Source organism: Ptychodera flava (genome assembly GCF_041260155.1).
Source record: "Ptychodera flava strain L36383 chromosome 23 unlocalized genomic scaffold, AS_Pfla_20210202 Scaffold_24__1_contigs__length_23054250_pilon, whole genome shotgun sequence".
In the NCBI taxonomy this organism is placed as follows: Eukaryota; Metazoa; Hemichordata; class Enteropneusta; family Ptychoderidae; genus Ptychodera; species Ptychodera flava.
Genome location: NW_027248278.1, coordinates 18,657,547 through 18,677,515, shown reverse-complemented (window position 1 = coordinate 18,677,515; position 19,969 = coordinate 18,657,547). Strand labels below are relative to the sequence as shown.

Below are 19,969 nucleotides of genomic sequence, written 5' to 3'. Positions count from 1 at the left end.
TCTTGATGTCAAAAGTCAGAAGAGATTGCCATGCTAAAATCAACTGCATTTTCGGATTGGTATAATAGGGAGCCCTATTCAGACTCAGTTTCCATAAAAACGGATATGATGACCCGACATGTAATTTCATTTTTAAAATAATATTATATCAAATAATTATCAGCCAAATTTCATATTAATTACGTTACTTTTAATTTTAGTATGAATATTTCATTCTGCGCCATACCATGTCATACCAGTATATTGAGGGCGCAAAATCAGCGATCTGATTGTCGAAACGAGAAAATATCTGCGCCATGTTCGCGACTGAATAGCAATAACTCACCTTAGCAATGGTTATACCATTCGACTTTGACAACTTAGGGATGAACCATTAGACCTTGGGAGGGGGGTGGTCACAATGAAATTGTGAAATTTTTTTTTTACCATTGTAAATTTCTGAATTTTTTTTTTCCAATTGAGATTAGCTGTGCAAATTTTTTTTTCAGAGTAAATTTTCAGATTTGTAATTTTTTTTAGTTCGTCGCTGTCTGAAGATAGGGCAAAGATGTGGTGCCAAGCACCACAAGCGGCCACGCAAGCAGTCACTGGGGGGGGGGGCGGTCAGGAGAGGGGTGTCCCCCTGCTGCTGTTGGAGCTTTTGAAAAATAGAGATAAAAATGGTCTATTGGTGGCATTTTGGGAGCATTTTTTCGGATTACACATCTTCCTCTGAAACATGGTCTTCTGCTCCTCAGTAGCTTCCTATAGTTTTGAAAATTGACTCTTTTGGTTTCCTGGCTTCCTTTCTACTGCGTGGTGAAATGCCTACATTCACCCCACCAAACATCATGCATATCTCATGATTTACAATTGATTTTGACAAGCTGAGAAGCTAAAATAAGCTAAATAATATAGTTAAATTTGCATATTTGTGTTTTTAGAGCAATTGTTGCCCTTTTTGATCAAAACATCTATTTGTCTGTAGTAGCATGTCCAAATTGATTGGATGTGTATAGATGTGTTGAAATTTCAATATTTGTCTTTTTAGGGCAATTTATGCCATTCATGGTCAAAAAATCTGAATTCTCTGAAAGGGCTTGTCCAATTTCTTTGAAATTTGCTACACAAAACGATTATTCATGCAGATTTATTCAGTATTTGCTATCGAGAAACTTTCAAAGTTCAACCCTTTTGTGTGTTTTTGTGTTGGGATTTGTTGGATAGATGGCATTCTACGTAGTGTATTGTTGAATGTTAAAACATGTGTTGCTGTTGTTTTTTGAGGCTGTTTTTTGAGAAAAATGAATGAAAATGCCTTTTTAAAAGCAAAATAATACATAATGACTTGATATGTTGTTTTATCATTATTGATGTGTTTCTACTTGTTCTTCCATTCTTGCATTCATGATTGCAATAAAATGCTGTGAAAAAAATGAAACTGATGTGGCCTGCATTCTGTCTTGACAACCATACCATAGTTTCAATGTTTTACCTAGTGTACCTGCTTGGTATGCAGGAAACAAGTAGAAAACAGGCTCTATAATTTCATAATTTTGAAGTGATCAGATTACAAAAGTCCTGAAAAGATAAGATAATCACAACTTCCAGTATAAGGGATACAGTCACTCTAAATGTATAAATTAAAATTAAAAATGTGCCTGGAGGATGTACTAAAAAATACAGAAAGTTGCTTTCTGTCGGTAAAATCTAAAAAAAATCAAAATTTTAAAGATTTTTGCAGATTTTTTTTTTACGCCTTTGTCTTCTTATTTATTTTTTTTTATTGCAAACTAGTTTGAAGATTTTTTCCCTAACTTTCTGCTCTGAAATTTTTTTTTTCTGTTTTTGACCACCCCCTCCCAAGATCTAATGGTCCGTCCCTTAGCAACATAAATACACTCGCTATGCCCATATGTATTGGACTTGAAACTGATCAAAATCTCTTGGTAAACAGTCGCTGGCTGTTGTTTATTTCTTAAATATAAGCTCCTCATTAATTTCCCCCTTTCTACATAATGTAAATTTATAGGTCATGTAAATTTCGGATCATAAAATGTTAAATTCGCTCATTTGGTAATAAAATTTGTTACCAATAAAGCGTGGTGTTTTATCGCTCTGGATTTGCTACACAGACACATTTAAGTTGTAATCGCAGACAAGAAGTTGTCTGAAATGTGATAAAATTCTCAATAAAGAAACTATAAATGGTAACGCTTTATATGACACCGTTTAATGATTTGTTTTAATGTTTTCGGGTGACTTTGTATCTCGGAAATTGACCGAGATTTCGACCTCATTATACATTTGCAAATTTCACGTGACTCGCTGAAAATACTAGTATTACTATAGTTATGACATATCAAGTATTAGAACAAATCTTTCTTGCATTTACACGATTTGTCAAAGCAAATTTCGTGTAAATGCAAGAAAGATTTGTTCTAATACTTGATTTGTCATAATTACTCTATGAAGAAACAATGCATTTACGATTTCAGAAAAATTAAGACGATGAAATTTTTTCTAACCCACAGACGTATAAAGTTAGCCGAACAAGTTGTAGACTAGAAAATAATTGTAAAATATTTATAATCAAAATATCTATCCCAAAGGCACAATCTGTCCCAACGAACTATCGACTAAACAGACCTGAGATATTTGAGTGCTGTGTAATTAGAAAAGTCATGCCAGATTGATGGGTTTCAAATAGTACTCTTGTTGTATAACCAAACTAACTATAACTGCTCATGCATATAAAATACATACAGAGACTAGTGGCCGTACATAATCCTGGAATTGTAAAAAAATACAATTTATTGTTTCGGGATTATATATGTTACATCAGCACAAACTTTAGGTCTGAAGAAGGAAGAAGGGTATCCAAGCGATAGACAGACATACACTCAGACTAGCGGATCAATACCATTGCTCTTTATTGTGTCATTGTTACACCGAAGTCAACTACTAATTCCCCGGTAAACAAACAAACATTATCAAATTGTAATTTTAATCGAATTGCTATCAAGTTTGAAAACAACGATTTCATACTTCGGCGAAATCTCTTCAATATTATTGGAAAAAGTATAATTTCAGCAGTGTTGGCAAAATGCATTTTTTGTCTCGGTTCTAGGAATGCTCATAGTTTCATGATCAACGGTACTTGAGAACATGACAACAAAAAGAACCTATCCTAAATAATCGTAACCTAATATATTCATAATATTAAGACGATTGGAACCAGTTACGTAAGGAATTGGATCTTCATATTTTTCAAATTTCTCAAAAATACGTTCGGTGCCCTATAGCTGAATGTTGTCATAACAACAAGTGTTTAACTTTAAAAGAAAAGCAGATGAGCTTACATTTGAAGATTTAACAGACATTACTTCACCATGTAATTATCTGAAATTAGTTTCAATCGTGTTTTATCAATTTGAAATATTTAAAACATTATTTTAAACTCGGAAGAAATACTTTGACAGACAGGTAATCTATGACAATAAGCAGAACTAAATGACTCTGATAATATTATAACCATCATGCGCATTTTATTCTAGTACTGTAGTTAACATGTGATGACACAGGTTTTGCTTCATATGGTTTCATTGCTCCCTGCTTCCGTGTTTATTCGCTTCTGCATGGCTTATTGAAGAAACTGGTTGCCCTTGTACGAACTGACCTTTCATTGTTTCAACACAGGACTTTTCAGGCTACAATTATTTGTACATTGTCTACCACAGTCATTGCATTCATATGGTTTGGCACTTAAATGGGACGTGGTGTGTTTCTTAAAACGACTTGCAGTTGTGAATGTTATACCACACTCGTTGCACATATATGGTCGTACACCTGTATGAAATAATGTATGCTTCTTGAGGGAACAACTATACCGAAACGTTTTGCCACACTCTTTACATACATGTGGTCTTTCACCAGAATGGATCAAATTATGTGTGTTAAGATTACCCGCTTTTGAAAATGTTTTACCACAAACTTTGCATTCATATGATCTGTGTGTTAACATATGTGATACAAGATGGTGCTTATATGTAAATGTCTTGCCACATTCCTGGCATTCATGTGGTTTGAAGTTTGAGTGGGTAATTGTATGGAGTTTCAAAGCACTCCTCGTTTGAAACGTTCTGTGGCAAACTTCACATTCATACTGAGGTGAAAGCATATTGGGGGGTAACTTTTGCTTTGAATGGATGGACATATGAGCCCTGAGATTACATTTAGGTGTAAATGTTTCACCACAGAATTTGCACTCTTTACTCGAAATATGAGTACTGAGATGAGCCTTCTGTCTGAACGTTTTACCGCACTCTTTGCATTCATGTGGTCTGACATTTGAATGTGTCAACATGTGCGTCTGAAGATTGCCCTTTTTGTAGAAGGTTTTACCACACTGTCTGCATTCATGTGACCCGACGTTTGAGTGAATCAGCATATGTTTCTCTAGAAGCTCCGTGTGCGCAAATGATTTAGAACAGTCTTTGCATTTGAATGGTTTAAGATTTGAGTGGGTCAACATGTGTGCCTTAAGACTCTGCTTGCGTTTAAATGTTTTACCACAATCTCTGCATTCATGCGGTCTGACATTTGAATGTGTCAACATGTGTGCCTGATGAGAGCTTTTGTAGTTGAAGGTTTTACCACACTCTCTGCATTCAAAGGGTCTGAAGTCTGAATGTGTCACCATGTGTGAATGAAGATGTTCCTGCTGCGGAAGGTTTTACCGCACTCTTTGCATTGATGTTGTCTGACATCCGAGTGAATCGACATATGTGTCCGTAGCGTGCTTTTTTGGGTAAAAGATTTAGAACACTCCTTGCATTGGTATGGTTTAACATTTGAGTGGATCAACATATGTGCTTTGAGCGATTGCTTGTGGGTAAATTTTTACCACACTCTTTGCATTCATGCGGTCTGTTTTTCAAGTGCATCAACATGTGTGTCTTTTCAGATGACTTGTGTTTGAATCTCTTGCCGCACACACTGCATTGATATGGTTTCATGTCTTTCGTTTCATTGCACTTTCTTCCACAATCTTCTCTGTTACCTAAAACGGCACTTGAATAGATCAAGCTATTTGAGTGTGCATCAACATGGTTCTTCCTTGTACAAGAATTCTCACATTTCCGATATTCATGTGATGGTGCATATCTGTTATTGTGGATCATATTGTGCGTATCAACTCTATTTTTCCCTTCTACTGTTGTTCCGTACTGTACATGGGAATAAAACACTTCTGATTGTGAATGTTTTTTCACTTTGATAATTTTTCCAAGGTCGTTTTGATTCCCTTGATGTTGACACGTGCTCTCAGTGGTATTCATCCACGCTTGTAGATTCTGTGTGTCGGCGTTCCTGTGTTTAGATTGGCTCTCTCCCAGATCGGCGCAATCTCCGCTTTCCGTGCGTATCGATTGTTGATTTGTAAAACCAAGCTCCCGTTGTTGATGTTCCTTATCTTTATTCCCTTGAATGCTGGCACTGCTATACTCAACTTTTATCAATCCATGTTTGACAAGACTTCGTATAATTATTGATGCACCTGCAAAGAGAGAGAGAGAGAGAGAGAGAGAGAGAGAGAGAGAGAGAGAGAGAGAGAGAGAGAGAGTTAAGTAATTTTGCTTCATGATATATATCTAAATTTATCACAGTTGGAAATTAAAAATCGTGCCAATGAAGCTGTATCTTTGCTTTCACATTGACTAATTCAGTTCGAACACTGTCCCTTCATCCTTGATGGAGGAGCTGTGGTTAAACGCAGTATTTTAAATTTCATCATAATTTAAACATGTCATGAAGGACGATGCTAGATAGCGGTGGACAACATTTAAGTGCTATAATAAGTGTGGTTTTTAAGTTTTCGTACACCAAAATTACGGCAGTTCATTCATTTTCGTTTCAGACTTTAACTCACACAGGACTGTCTACAGATTCAATATGTGATACAAAGTTGGACTGGAATGATATCTAATAATATAGACACGTATCCTTGTTCGCAACATCTGTTCAGTGTTACTGAGGTAGGTGATTTGCTTTACACAAAACTTTCTGTAAGTGGTTTTATGTTCAATCAAGACAAAACGTTTATTTGTCAGAACAACCACAAAGTCGATAGTAAACAAGTCATTGACAATGACATAGTCCCCACTTGTAATACGAGTATTAGTCTTGATGGGGCAGGGAAATGTGGTCATTAAGAAGTATCACTGGAGTGTATATGTTGAGATCTATGGGCACATAGGTCTATGTCGTTGTTCCCAATTTGAAACACATGAGGCATGTCTAAGTTATGGTTCTAAATCGGGAAAAAAGATCAGACCTCTAGCTGTATTGGCCAGCCAAGAAATACATATGCACATAATAATGAGGTACAAGATGTGACATCTTAAGGTCTAATATCCTATCAGAATTGGAGGGTATAGAACTTGTGGTTACTGAGTTATGCATATATATGTATAATCAAGGTCAAAGGTCATAAGGTCATGTGACTTTTTAAAAAAAATTGCATTGCTAATTAATCCCTATATGCCAAAAATCAGACCTCTAGCTCTATTCCCATGCCCGAATTAGATGTGTGCATAATAATGAGGTAAAGCGTGTGTTGTCATAAGGTCTCCCACCCTACTAAATATAAAGGACAGAGCACTTGTTGTTACGTATTTATCGACATAAACGTATATTTCAGGTCAAAGGTCATCGAGGTCACATGACATTTGGTCAAAAAATTTCTATCCTATAGTTATCCCTATATACCAAAAATCAGACATCCAGCTCTATGGGTTTGCTCAGAATTAGATACACGCATAATTAATGAGGTACAGTATGAAGCATCATAAGGTATCCCATCATACCATATATGAAGGGTGTACCACTTGTGGTTACTGAGTTATGGACAAATATGTATATTGAGGTCAAAGTTCACCGAGGTCATGTGACATTTTGTCAAAAAAATTGTATTGCTAAGTTATCCCTATATACCAAAAATTAGACCTCTAGCTCTATTGGTTCGCTCAAAATAAGATATGCACATAATTAATGAGGTGCAATATGTGGTGTCATAAGCTGTCCAATCATACCATATATGAAGGGTGTAGTACTTGTGGTTACTGAGTTATGGACAAATATGTATATTTTAGGTCAAAGGTCACCGAAGTCACGTGACATTTTGAAAAAAAATTGTATTGCTAAGTTATCCCTATATACCAAAAATCCGACCTCTAGCTCTATGGCTCGCTCAAAATTAGATATGCACATAATTAATGAGGTACAATATGTGGCATCATAAAGTGTCCCATCATACCATACATGAAGGGTGTAGCACTTGTGGTTACTGAGTTATGGACAAATATGTATATTTTAGGTCAAAGGTCACCGAGGTCACGTGACATTTTGAAAAAAAAATAGTATTGCTAAGTTATCCCTATATACCAAGAATCAGACCTCTGGCTCTATTGACTCGCTCAAAAGTAGATATGCACATAATTAATGAGGTACAATACGTGGCGTAATAAGCTGTCCCATCATACCATATATGTAGGGTGTAGCACTTGTGGTTACTGAGTTATGGACAAATATATATATTTGAGGTCAAAGGTCACCAAGGTCATGTGACATTTTGTCAAAATATCTGAGATATCTGCGTGAACGGATGGACTCATGGATGGACATGACCCAATTTATACGCCCCCTGGACTTCATCCGTGGGGACTAAAAACTGTGTCACTGCATCCTTTTTGCAATATGAATACGATGAGAAACTAAATTTTTATTTTATTTTTTTGGCCTTATACATGGGAGTCTATGGACTGCCTTAGTCTAAGGCAACATGGGAGTCTATGGACTGCCTTATACATGGAGTCTATGGAGACTGCCTTATACATGGGAGTCTATGGAGGTGAAAACTAAAAAATCCTCTAACACGGCCAAAATTCGATTGCATTGTGAAACAAATCGACGTGCATCTGTATGGGGTAGGGTACTATCCTTGTGCACGGACAGACGCACGGACGCACGCACGGACGCACGCACGGACATGACCAAACTATAAGTCCCCCCGGACGGTGTCCGTGGGGACTAATAAGCACATAAGTGGCAGTTAATCTACAACATCCACAACGTCATCAATCTGATGTCAGCAAGCTGTAATATGATTTGTTTTACCTTGAGATATTATAATGGGTTGGCTTAAATATGAGGAGTATAAAGTTAGATAAAAGTTGTGGTATAGCAGGCTTTGATCATCAGTCTGTAAGAATCTTTTCCAAAGAATTTGACATATATGTCAATTATTGTCATTCATAGGCCACTACTCTGCTTTATCACTGGTATCCTAGTCCAGGGCTCAAAATTAGCGGTAGTCCCGCGTCCACAGACTACCAACTTTTCCCTGGGGCTACCAAAGTCCATGAAATGGTAGCCTACACGGACTACCAAAGCCTGGGACATGAAATACTTGGCGTGCGATGTCTGTCACTTTCAGACGAGCTAAATGCAGCATACAAGACGTACATGTATCAAGTTTTGGGGTTTTGATGGTGAAATTTCACAAAACTGTCACTTCTATATCAAGAGATTGTGTAATACTAAGTTTGATTTAGAATAGTAATATAAAACACTGTGTCAGTTAAGCTTGGCTGAGTTTCGCTGTCTTTTATCTATGGTTGTCGATCAGTATCAATGTATTACGTTCTGTACAGAGAGACTCGGGTGTAACAAGGCATGCCAGTTCATAAAGATCATGAGAATATTTTTTTTCTGTTTTCTTTATTCAAGTTACACTTTCTTCGGATGTATAAGCCGATTTTGAAAGTGAGAGAAAGTGTTAAAATGTACATAAATTAGCATATATTAAGCATTTGTGATACATAACATGGGGTTTCTCGAGTTGAAACCCCTAGTTTTACTGTTATTTGTGTGGCTGAACCGGGGCTTTTACTCGGATGAGTACAATATCCCTAAACTAAAATATTCATGGACTACCAACCATTGTCACTGGGCTACCAACTACAGAAAATGGTAGCCCAAGTGGACTACCAGGTAAAAGTTAATTTCGAGCCCTGTAGTCGTACGACGACCGATGGACTCAGTGGTGATAAGAGATTGTAATTTCGTTGTAAAATGAGAATGACATAATCGCCTAAGCAACAGCGACATTGTCGACCAGTATGGTTGTACACTTACAAAGCCTATACTGTGTTGCCGCCATCTATAGAGCATTCTAGTTCTGCAGTTGTTTTCAGGTTTCACTCCAACATGTTTCTCATGCTACCCTTTTGTAGTTTTATCAGGTGCAAAACCTTTACTCAACCAGCTAGGTTTACATGTAGACAGTCTATGGTTTATCTCAACACAGTAGATACACCAAGTCTCCAGACTATCGTCACTTCGTTCCTTATCTAAAATCTAAATCTATTCCTATCTCTTCAGGGCCTCACTTTGCTTGGATTATTACATATGCGTCAACAAAGTGATGAGGTTCAGAAAGTGAAAACTAAGTTTACGCAGTGGAATGCCGGATAATCGACCTTCCTCGTTGTAAAGAGAAGTACATTATATGCCATTATTTCCTCGAGTGATGTCTTAACAAGCTGCAGTATTATGTATATATACCAGCCTACCTTCCATTGGCAGTATGTTGCCTCTATATTGCTGACACAATGTGTCTGACACCATCTCGAAGGAAATCATCAGGTCTTGAAACAGGTCAGAGCGTCTTGCAGCTTGACAAATCACTGAACATTCTGGAAGGAACAAAAATATTTCAACGTTTAACGAGGTAATGCTTGAATAAGCATACACTAAACTCAAATTACACCATTTCAAAATACATATACATATGAATACACATACACATGCATACATACGTACACGTATGCATACACATACACACAGAAACAGATAGATACATTGATAGATAGATAGATAGATAGATAGATAGATAGATAGATAGATAGATAGATAGATATGTACATATCTATATAACCAGTATATTCAATAATTATATCCCTTCCAGATCACTGCGTTCTTGCAGTCAGAACCTCAAAGTCGCCCATTTTTCATGAATTTTGTTTGATACGAGATACTACTTATATTGTTTGACATGTTGAAAGATACTGATTGAATGGGTGACCATGCATACATTCGACCCTGGTTTTAGACAAATTTAATGCAACTATGGCGAAAATGAATTAATGGTCATGACCATTAATTCATTTTCGCGATGGTTTCATGTATCGTGTCTAAAACTGGGGTCGTATATATGCATGGTCATCCATTCATTCAGTATCTTTCAAGAGGTCAAACAATATAAGTAGTATCTCGTATCAAACAAAATTCATGAAAAATGGGCTACTTTGTCCCTTTAAAGTTCCCAAAGCACTTATGCAATTCTTTATCAAAACACCTTGTCTGTTGCGGGTGTGGATGAATATAACAATCTCCCTAAAGCCACTGACAAGTATTCTATTTACTTGTCTGATGCCTCTTCGTAGTTTTTTTCTGATATTTGTACTTCTGTGTTTTTTGTGTTTTCAAGTATTGTTCTGTAATATGATTTTCTTTTATCTTGTCATGTTTCTATAATTTGTACCGGTTACTGTAAATCTTCATTCTAGTAATTCGCCAAATTTCAACATTTCGCCACTTGGGCTTGAATTCCCACGATTTACCGGAGGTGTAATTCTTCAAAATTGGCGGCAATACATTTGCAAGTCTCTCCTGTGTTCAAATTCAATGGCAGCACCATTCCTGGCACCCTCATGTATCGTGAATTTCTATGGTTATGCATGAAATGTCTCACGCAAGGTTGGACAATAGAAAGACAATGTAGACGAACTTTTATCAGAACTGTAGCTGTTAAGTATCGCTTTTCATATTTTCACAGCTTGGATTTAAAACAATGATGTTGTGACATGTCTCATACATACTGCGAATTAATCATTGTGAAACTAGCGTTGGCAAGTTCTCTTGTCGACAAAGTATTGTAAATTTTGAGAGTCGGACTTTGGTGGCCTTGGAGTGAGCATATCTCCAGGCTCTCGGAGCTAAGAGTTGCCCCAGGCAGCCATCAGGCTGACCTGGGGAAATAAAGTTTCGAGCGCAACGTTAATTCCTGTGTCGCCTGATCTATATATTTACTCCATCTACGCGTACTGTGGTCAGAAGTTCCCCTTTAATCCTGTCAGAACAGCAAGAACATTTTTATTACCCCTTGATCCGGACTCAGAACAGGATGGACACTTCTTTACGATTTGATATGGTGGAGGAACTAAAACCCGGTTGCAATATCGACCAAATGTGGTGTTTGGTCGAGCCTTGAGCTACAAAGCGAATCGTTTGCCAGTATCTGAGCCGCATGATTCCCCGAAAACGACGAAAACGAAGCCTCTCACCGCAAAGCTGAATTGAATTTCCCGATAGAACTTCGAGAAGCGAGTCGCTCCCGGACACCTGAGTGAAATTCCCCGGATGACATAAAGGATGGACAATGAAGAATTCAGACCGAAACAAATTACAGGAGAAGGTGATATTTACAGAGGCAAGCTGAATCATTCAACCCAAGGAAGCCAGCGAAGAACACGTCAAGGCAGATCAACCATGAGAAGATAAGAGTATCAACATTTTGAAGGGTGAGCAGATTCGAGATTTGCCGAAGTTGAACAAGAGAACTGTGTATGATCGTTGGAACTGCGTCTTTTGTCTGCGAACTGAATTTGACAATTGTTCGAGGCGTTTTTGTGGTCAAATAGTTAGTATAGTAGACTCGCTTTAATTCCAAATATTGGTATTGTTCAACAGAGAAATCTAATTATTTATACTCGTTTGTCTTTATTTTATACGAAGCCTCATCTACGCGGGTTGGTTTGGGGTTGGGAGTGTTTTTTTTTTTATTAAGTGAAGATAATTATATAGAGCTACGAGAATTACCGACGCTGCAGTGCTACGCGTAAGACGTCTCCGATACGAAGGATCGGGGGGTTGGAGAGTTGAGTTGAATAGTTAGTTTTTAAATTTGAACATCGTCAATATGGTAATCGAAATTGTTCTAGAAACGGATCTCACTGGGAGAAACTTTTGATCACAAACATAACCGCAGACATTGCCCGATACAGCTTGTATACATCTGCGATCAGCACTGCAACACATACATTATTCGATTATTTTCAAATAACAATGTCATTTTCTAATTACAAACAAAAAATTGTACTTTCCACTTTATGTTCTTCTGAAATTCTGTACTTTCCTTGTGTATTTTGTGTAAATGTAATATTTTTGTATTCTATCTATATTTGAGACACCTTTTATATAAGGCTTGAGGGCAAGCCTTTGTGGGAGAAAGAACGATGTCATGTTTCTATAATTTGTACCGGTTACTGTAAATCTTCATTCTAGTAATTCGCCAAATTTCAACATTTCGCCACTTGGGCTTGAATTCCCACGATTTACCGGAGGTGTAATTCTTCAAAATTGGCGGCAAATTTACATTTGCAAGTCTCTCCTGTGTTCAAATTCAATGGCAGCACCATTCCTGGCACCCTCATGTATCGTGAATTCCTATGATTATGCATGAAATGTCTCACGCAAGGTTGGACAATAGAAAGACAATGTAGACGAACTTTTATCAGAACTGTAGCTGTTAAGTATCGCTTTTCATATTTTCACAGCTTGGATTTAAAACAATGATGTTGTGACATGTCTCATACATACTACGAATTAATCATTGTGAAACTAGCGTTGGCAAGTTTTCTTGTCGACAAAGTATTGTAAATTTGGGAGTCGGACTTTGGGGGCCTTGGAGTGAGCATATCTCCAGGCTCTCGGAGCTAAGAGTTGCCCCAGGCAGCCATCAGGCTGACCTGGGGAAATAAAGTTTCGAGCGCAACGTTAATTCCTGTGTCGCCTGATCTATATATTTACTCCATCTACGCGTACTGTGGTCAGAAGTTCCCCTTTAATCCTGTCAGAACAGCAAGAACATTTTCATTACTATTTGATAATCTATTCGACTTCCATGAAAAGAGGTGTTTCACCTACGGAGTTATCGAGTTGCAATAAATAAATAAATAAATAAATAAATAAATAAATAAATAAATAATAATAATACATACATACATACATACATACATACATACATACATACATACATACATACATACATACATACATACATACATAAACATACGTACGTACGTAGGGGGTACGTACGTACGGACGGACAGACGGACGAACGGACGGACTTACACGTAATATGACCCAACGCCGTCCTCACGGTCATCTTAATTAATGGGTTTCAAACTAAAAGTCACATAAATGTCTTTAACTCTGTGAAATTACTAAAATAAATATGCAGATTTTTTCAGTTTTACCGAACACCAATTTACAAGAGAACAATGATTAAGTCAATACACAGTCGCCTATTTTCTAAAATTCTGCGGCTACGCGCCCCAAAGACGTGTGTACATACACGTCTGAGGAGAATACGCCTGTGTTCTTCTCAGACGTATGTACACAAGTCTTATGTTTTGAATAGGCGTAGAGCAGAATTTTTGAAAACAGGTGACTGTGGTCAATACCAACTTGCTATCGGGCTGAAAGATCTTTGCCTTCAAAGCGGCAGTCAAGCGCCGGAATAACACCCACTAAGGTGCAGGGACCGTGTTTGCTGCATGCAAACATAGACGATTAACGCTAATCTGGCCTCTTGTCGATAACTAAAATTTGACCGGTTTCGTTTTTGTATCTCTGCCGCTTTAGAAACACCCGTTCAGTTCAAAACGTACACATCGAAAGCCGGCCAGATAAAGCTGTTGGAAGAGGTTAGTTTCTGTCTAGAATCGTAAAAAGTGTGGCTCCTTTTCTGGATAAGCGGCTACTTCGCCTAATCACAGAGGTAAAAAGAAATATCTTTTTTTACCTCATGGCCTAATCGTGACGGGGTCACAATACTTCATGACCAAATCAAAGACGGGTTAATATCATTGTCACGTTTGCACAGTTGCTATCTATACATGATTTGTTTAATAAGTACATGAAAAATGACCAACGGGACAAAACAATCGTAAATACCAGCCACATGAAATGCCGATATCCGATCTCTCATATGTTCGCACGAACATGACAGCCGCGCTAACACAATATAAAAAATAAAACACTTTTGAATTTGGTACGGTATATACTTTTCTGTCAGATTGCGTACGTTCTGACAATTACAACCAAGTCACTGTCGCTAAACGGCCTGTTTGATTGAAGTAAGAAAACCTAATCATTTGACCCTCATGGCCACGTTAGTGAGCCGAGCGCCATTGCGTAATATAAACTCTTGGGACAGTCGCATACTCATAAAGAAGTTATATGAACAATACCTTGAGCGCTTGGCAGAGCCTCACCAGAGCAAACTTGTGATACGTTTATATCACTGGCCGTCTTCATGCAGTCAAATACAGTGCTGTTACTGTCCACCATTCCCGTCGATTCCATCTTTGGAGTCAAAAGTCTGCTACACGAACACCTCATGGAAACGGAAACGCAGTTGAAGAGACTCCTTACGCTCTGCTCTCATGCGATGCAGATGATTTGCGAAAGCAATCATCCTGGACCTTTGACCTTCAGCTGTGTTACTCGATATATTGAGGGCGCTCTGTTGAACTCCACTTTGTGGAGTGACCATGGATGGTGAGACGACAGAGTTAGAATCGAGGGCAAGTTCATCCGAACTGCATGTGACACCACCCCGATTACTATTATTTAAACGGACTGGCTCTCTGTCCTTCATAGACTTCTTCGCACAGTGGTGAGCAATGCAGAGACCTAACTCGACTCTCGAACTATGCTTTAAGGGTGGATCATTTGATATCCGGGGGGGGCTTGGAAGATTGGTGGAGAGCCATTATTTTTTTCCAACCTGCTTCACCATGAATTATTATTTTTTTCTACAGGGCATATGCTGGCAACTTTTTTCACTTTCCTTCTTCGATATATATATTTTTTACCAAATTTCGGTGCAATGTTTGTTTGCTGGTTTTTCACACTCAGTAACAAGATGCTGTTCTATCGCACACAGACTGTATTCAAGAAACTAAATTAAGATATGTAAATACATGTACATTTTGATTCACTTTACAAAAATATCAGTTTATAGATCTTATTTATACCATGGGTAACACACTGAAAATACAATCAAACAACCTGATAACTGAGTTCTACATTAAGCACTAACAAACTTACAGTGAAAACTTTTCTGAGAACATCACTGGTGTCATCAGAAGAGATGATGATATCCTACATATATTTGTAAAATCATGTACATTTATGGCATTTACTTGTGCTTGAAAAAATATGTCATTGTCTTACAAGTGTCCTTGTTTGAGTGATATTAGCAAGTTGAACAGTCCACTTGACTGACTGAGTCCACTTGACCCAGTTCATGGCTGGCTGTCTCTCTTCTTGTGGTATTTTGACAAAATCCATACATTCAGATTTACACATTTCTGGAAAACACTGGTGAGCAATTTCAATTTCAGCATACTTCCCCTAATCAGAAGGTCATGTAGAATATAAAGGAGATGACTGAGAGAAAAGCCGTCTGAAATAGTGTGAAAATCTTCCTCAATGAGACCACTTCAGACGAGTTCTTGTTTTCAGTTGCTGAAAGCTACAGTGATAGTAGCTGTAACTTTTGACAATTTTTCAGTGTTTTTGTTTGTGTATTTATTTCAGTTCCTCGTTTAATAAATCCTAAGTTATTGTTCCTCAAGCTTGAAATGGTTTATGCTTTATAAAACTCCAGAGCTACTGCTGATTTTTATTGATGCTGCAGTGTGCATCGAACAATTGCCAAGATTTTTTTTCCGAGTCGCAATGGTCCATTATTGTTTTTCCATCAGCCACTTAAAGCCAGGTTTTTTTTCGAGCAACTCCACCTGGCATCTTTTTTCCCCCAAATCTTCCAAGCCCGCCCCCCAGGATATCAAATGGTCCACCCTTTATCAAAAATGTTACGATATCGACCATGTTTACTCGAAAGATTTGATCGCAAACGTTGCGTAACACTTTATGTCCAACTTTTGGGTAGCGTTATCTTTTTCCAAAAGGGCAGGCTCAGGTGAAACAATCCAGTGTCCTCAAAATGTGCAGAAGTTACTGTAACACAGTAATCTTATTATGCACTATAATAATGTCAGCTACATTCATGTGGCATGTCCCTTAATGAAGATTTCTTGATGTCATACCATGGAGAGTTGTGACGTGACTGCATGGAGGTAAAAGAGATGTTGTACGATGGAGGTAAACACAGTCTGCCTTCTACCTCCTTGTTCGTAACTATGGTGACATACTTATGTCAACACGTCCTTCCTTTGGTCAACGCATGGCGATACCGACACGCATAGTGCAGTCAGTGGATCACTAAAAGGTCATCTGAGGGTCATATTAAATTTTAAAGATTAATCCAGCGAACTTTGTCTAGGCTCGAGGTCCTTTGTCCTAGAAATTAATGTGTATGACAACCTCTCGCCGTACATAGCTTTCTAAACATTCCTCAAAGACGATTCTTTCACGAAAACGGCCCCTTGTTCTCTCCACTATCATCTCCCTGCGAGATAGTGCTGTCCATTGCAATTGTTTTGAACTTTTAGCTACAACACAACAATTCCATCATCGCTACAATAATGGCAAATTTTACCAAGAATGTTAGCTTTATGTAGATCTTTTTCTGGACCTTTTGTATTACCTCATTTCAAAACGGCGCGCTATGCAGAACATGCAATCATGTATTTATGAGGGTTCCGTACGTGGCGTCTCGAGCTGCCTGCGGCTAAGGCCCCTGTTCAATCCACACACAACAGTGCATTTTGTGAACAATATTAATGGCAAAGCCAACACCCTACCATATCATCAGGTACGTCACCAACGTTGTTGTTCATCCACTCACATATCCGTACACTAAATGATTTCATGTGATACGAAACCAACAATATCCAGGTACTAGTTTTGAGGATCAATAGAAACCTTCGATACAACTTATGATGCCACATACGTCATCGATGCCAACCCACTTTCATTTCTGTTAACGATCTCAAGTGATGCAAAACTAACTTGTATCCGAACAAGCGATCATTCAACGATTTTGATACAAATTTAACTTAAACGATTTTGCTGTAGGCCAACAGCTATGTATGTTTCCCAAACCCTAGTCTCTTCATGACCTCCTAGGTTTGTTTCAAATATGCCTTTGTCCAACCAATCTTCGCCAGTGCAACTCAATGGTGCCGATGCCAGTACCTCTTATCCTGGAAAACTGACAAAAGGCAGTTTATGATAATTGTGTTCGTGATTTGCTCGCTGATCAACAGAGTAGATCCGTTGAAAGCAAGTCAAGCCAATCAACAATATCGACTTGTATTTTGGCAAAACCTTGCAAAAAAGATACATTTAAATCAACTTTACTGGTCCATATTCTTGCAGTGGTGTAAGACGTAGTGTTACAATAAAGGGGAAGTTCACCAAGGATGATTTTTACATATGTGCTAGCTTTGTGGTCACTTACCCAGGAAAAGCTATTTTCGCCATTTATAACTTGCAAGATTTTTTACAAAAAAAGATAGAAATAGTACAGGAAGTTGCCCATGTAATTTGAATCAAGGGAAAACGCGCCAAGCTTGGAGCTTGCATAATGTGATATAATCTCGGTTACCAGACTCCTCTGCGCTACCGGCGCAGAGGAGTCTGGGTAACCGAGACTGAATGCGATATGGAAGGGACCATTTTCCCATGGGTATGGCATTGTCCACTCACCCATGCTTAAACTAGGCTGTGCGTATTTACATAATTTTTGTTTATACTGTTTATTCTTGCGTAAACAATGAATCACTTATAATAAACTTTCCACTGTCAGATTTTGTGTTGCTGTTTACTACTGTGTTACTGTGAGTGGACAATGTGGGGGCCATATCCGTCTGAAGATGGTCCCTTCCATATCACATTACGCAAGCTCCAAGTTTGGAGCTTTTTTCCCATGATTCAAATTACATGGGCAACTTCCTGTACTATTTATCGCTTTTTGTAAAAAATTCTGCGAGTTAAAAATGTTGAAAATAGTTTTTTCTGGGTAAGTGACCACAGAGCTACCACAAATGTAAAAATCATCCCTGGTGAACTTCCCCAAAACAGACCGCTATCCTCTTTCGATTCTCCGCAGGCATTATATCGAAATTCAAATTCATTTCTAAACAATCTCTCATTTGGATTTTTGTTTCTCAGGCATACACCCCGGAAAGGAACTTGTTCAGATATGCTGTAGGGGTGTGCAGTCGCACGTAAGGAAACAAAGGGCTCATTTTAGACCGAAAATCTTTTACGATTTGGGGGCCTCATTTTACACGTCTATGATCTTTGACAGAGGTCAAAAGTCATAGCGTCGAAATTTGCAAATTAATGTATGTTAAAACCCAAGTATTTGCATGACCGAGTTACCAGGAAAACCTACTGTATTTATGTTGTTGCTGACCAAGCAATGATTTGCCAAATTATTTCTGGAAATACTAAAAAAACTATGTGCATCCCAGCAAATTTGGGTTCACTATCTGAAAATTATCAGTTATCACCAGCTACAGTCTAAGTGGTGTTTTTTTCAATTCCGAACAACAAAAATCCTATCAGTTCGAGCGTAAAACACTAGCTCATGTAACCATAGTCAACCTGTTATGATAAATACTAGGTGTATTACAGCCACTGTAGCTGGATGTTTTCTAATGGCCAAAAACCATGGAATTCTGACCAATCATCACCGTGTTTTTAACTTTGGCCAAAGCTAGGGGATCTCTTTCATGGTTCCCCTGGCCACAGAAAAAGTTATCGATGCTCAAGTTTATTGAGAGCAGCTACGTACGAGCTTCGTGCAGCTGGCGAGACGAGAATGGAGTTCGGTTGAAATTCGTTCTCGTGTTTTACGAATTGGCTCTAAAAATCAACCCAATTTTAGACACTGGTTTCCACTTGAATTAATACCCCCATTTTAGACTAAGTCGCTGAAATGACCAACCTACTGGTGGCACGTATACATATTGGCAAATCATGGAAGTATTAACACCAGGGGGTGTACAAAGACGATAAAATGATTTCCCTAGAGGCCAGTGGCACTCTATGACGTCATCACACAATTTCAGATGTGTTCAAATCCCCGTACCAATTATTAAATTTAAGACATTACAAATTCGACAAACTTGTTGCAAATCTTCGCTATAATAGAAAATACATGTTTGATTACGGAATGGAGAAGCGAAACTGTTTATGATTTAATCTTGTTTCGAAAACAGGTGGCATGCGCCCTTGAGGTTGTCTGCCCTCGAAATTAAAAAACATTTTTTGAATTTTCCACATTTTCTATCAAAATAAAAAATAAAAATTGGCGTAACAGTGCAAAATTTACAGATATTTGATAATTCAAAATGGCCGCAATCACCGTTTTAAAGAGCAACAAGGCTAACTTTTGATGATTGTTTCATTATTCTAATGTTGTATGTCAACTGCAAGTTCTTATTCTCTTCCCAAAAAAATGTTAAAACACCCACTATGTAGCTTGTCAACTTATCGTCTATGTGTGTAAGATCGTTTTGTTCACATTTTAATTCTAGTCCGGACCAGAATTCACTTTTCAAATATAACAATGTAGTTTACACATGTGCGGGCTAAGTTGTCAAACTGAACGTTATATCAACATGTACCCTGTTGGAAAAATATAAGATTACTCATAAGTTCGGCAGTGGCAGACAGTGAAATGTGCGAGCCAGAGTTGCCAATCTTTCGAGGAAACATGCATAGACAAATATTCTTGACTAAACGTACGCGTAGTTTTGAGAGTCGAGCGTGGTCTTCGTATCGCCAATCAAAGCACCAGAACTCTATGAAGAACATAAAAACAGTCCGTTTCAGTGAAATAGCAACGAGGGCAATGTTACTTGCATTTCAGTTGAAGAGCGAC

General features: G+C 38.0%; 1 protein-coding gene across 1 annotated transcript; it reads right to left on the bottom strand.

Moving 5' to 3' along the window:
* Window positions 1–3,498: 3,498 nt before the first annotated feature.
* LOC139124860 (zinc finger protein 417-like) lies at window positions 3,499–14,555 on the bottom strand. Its single transcript, XM_070690962.1, has 3 exons — window positions 14,355–14,555; window positions 9,612–9,734; window positions 3,499–5,536 (listed from the first exon to the last, which is right to left on the bottom strand). The coding sequence occupies exons 1-3, from the start codon at window positions 14,503–14,505 to the stop codon at window positions 4,842–4,844; spliced, it is 969 nt and encodes a 322-aa protein (XP_070547063.1). The 5' UTR covers window positions 14,506–14,555; the 3' UTR covers window positions 3,499–4,841.
* Between the last annotated feature and the right edge of the window lie 5,414 nt (window positions 14,556–19,969).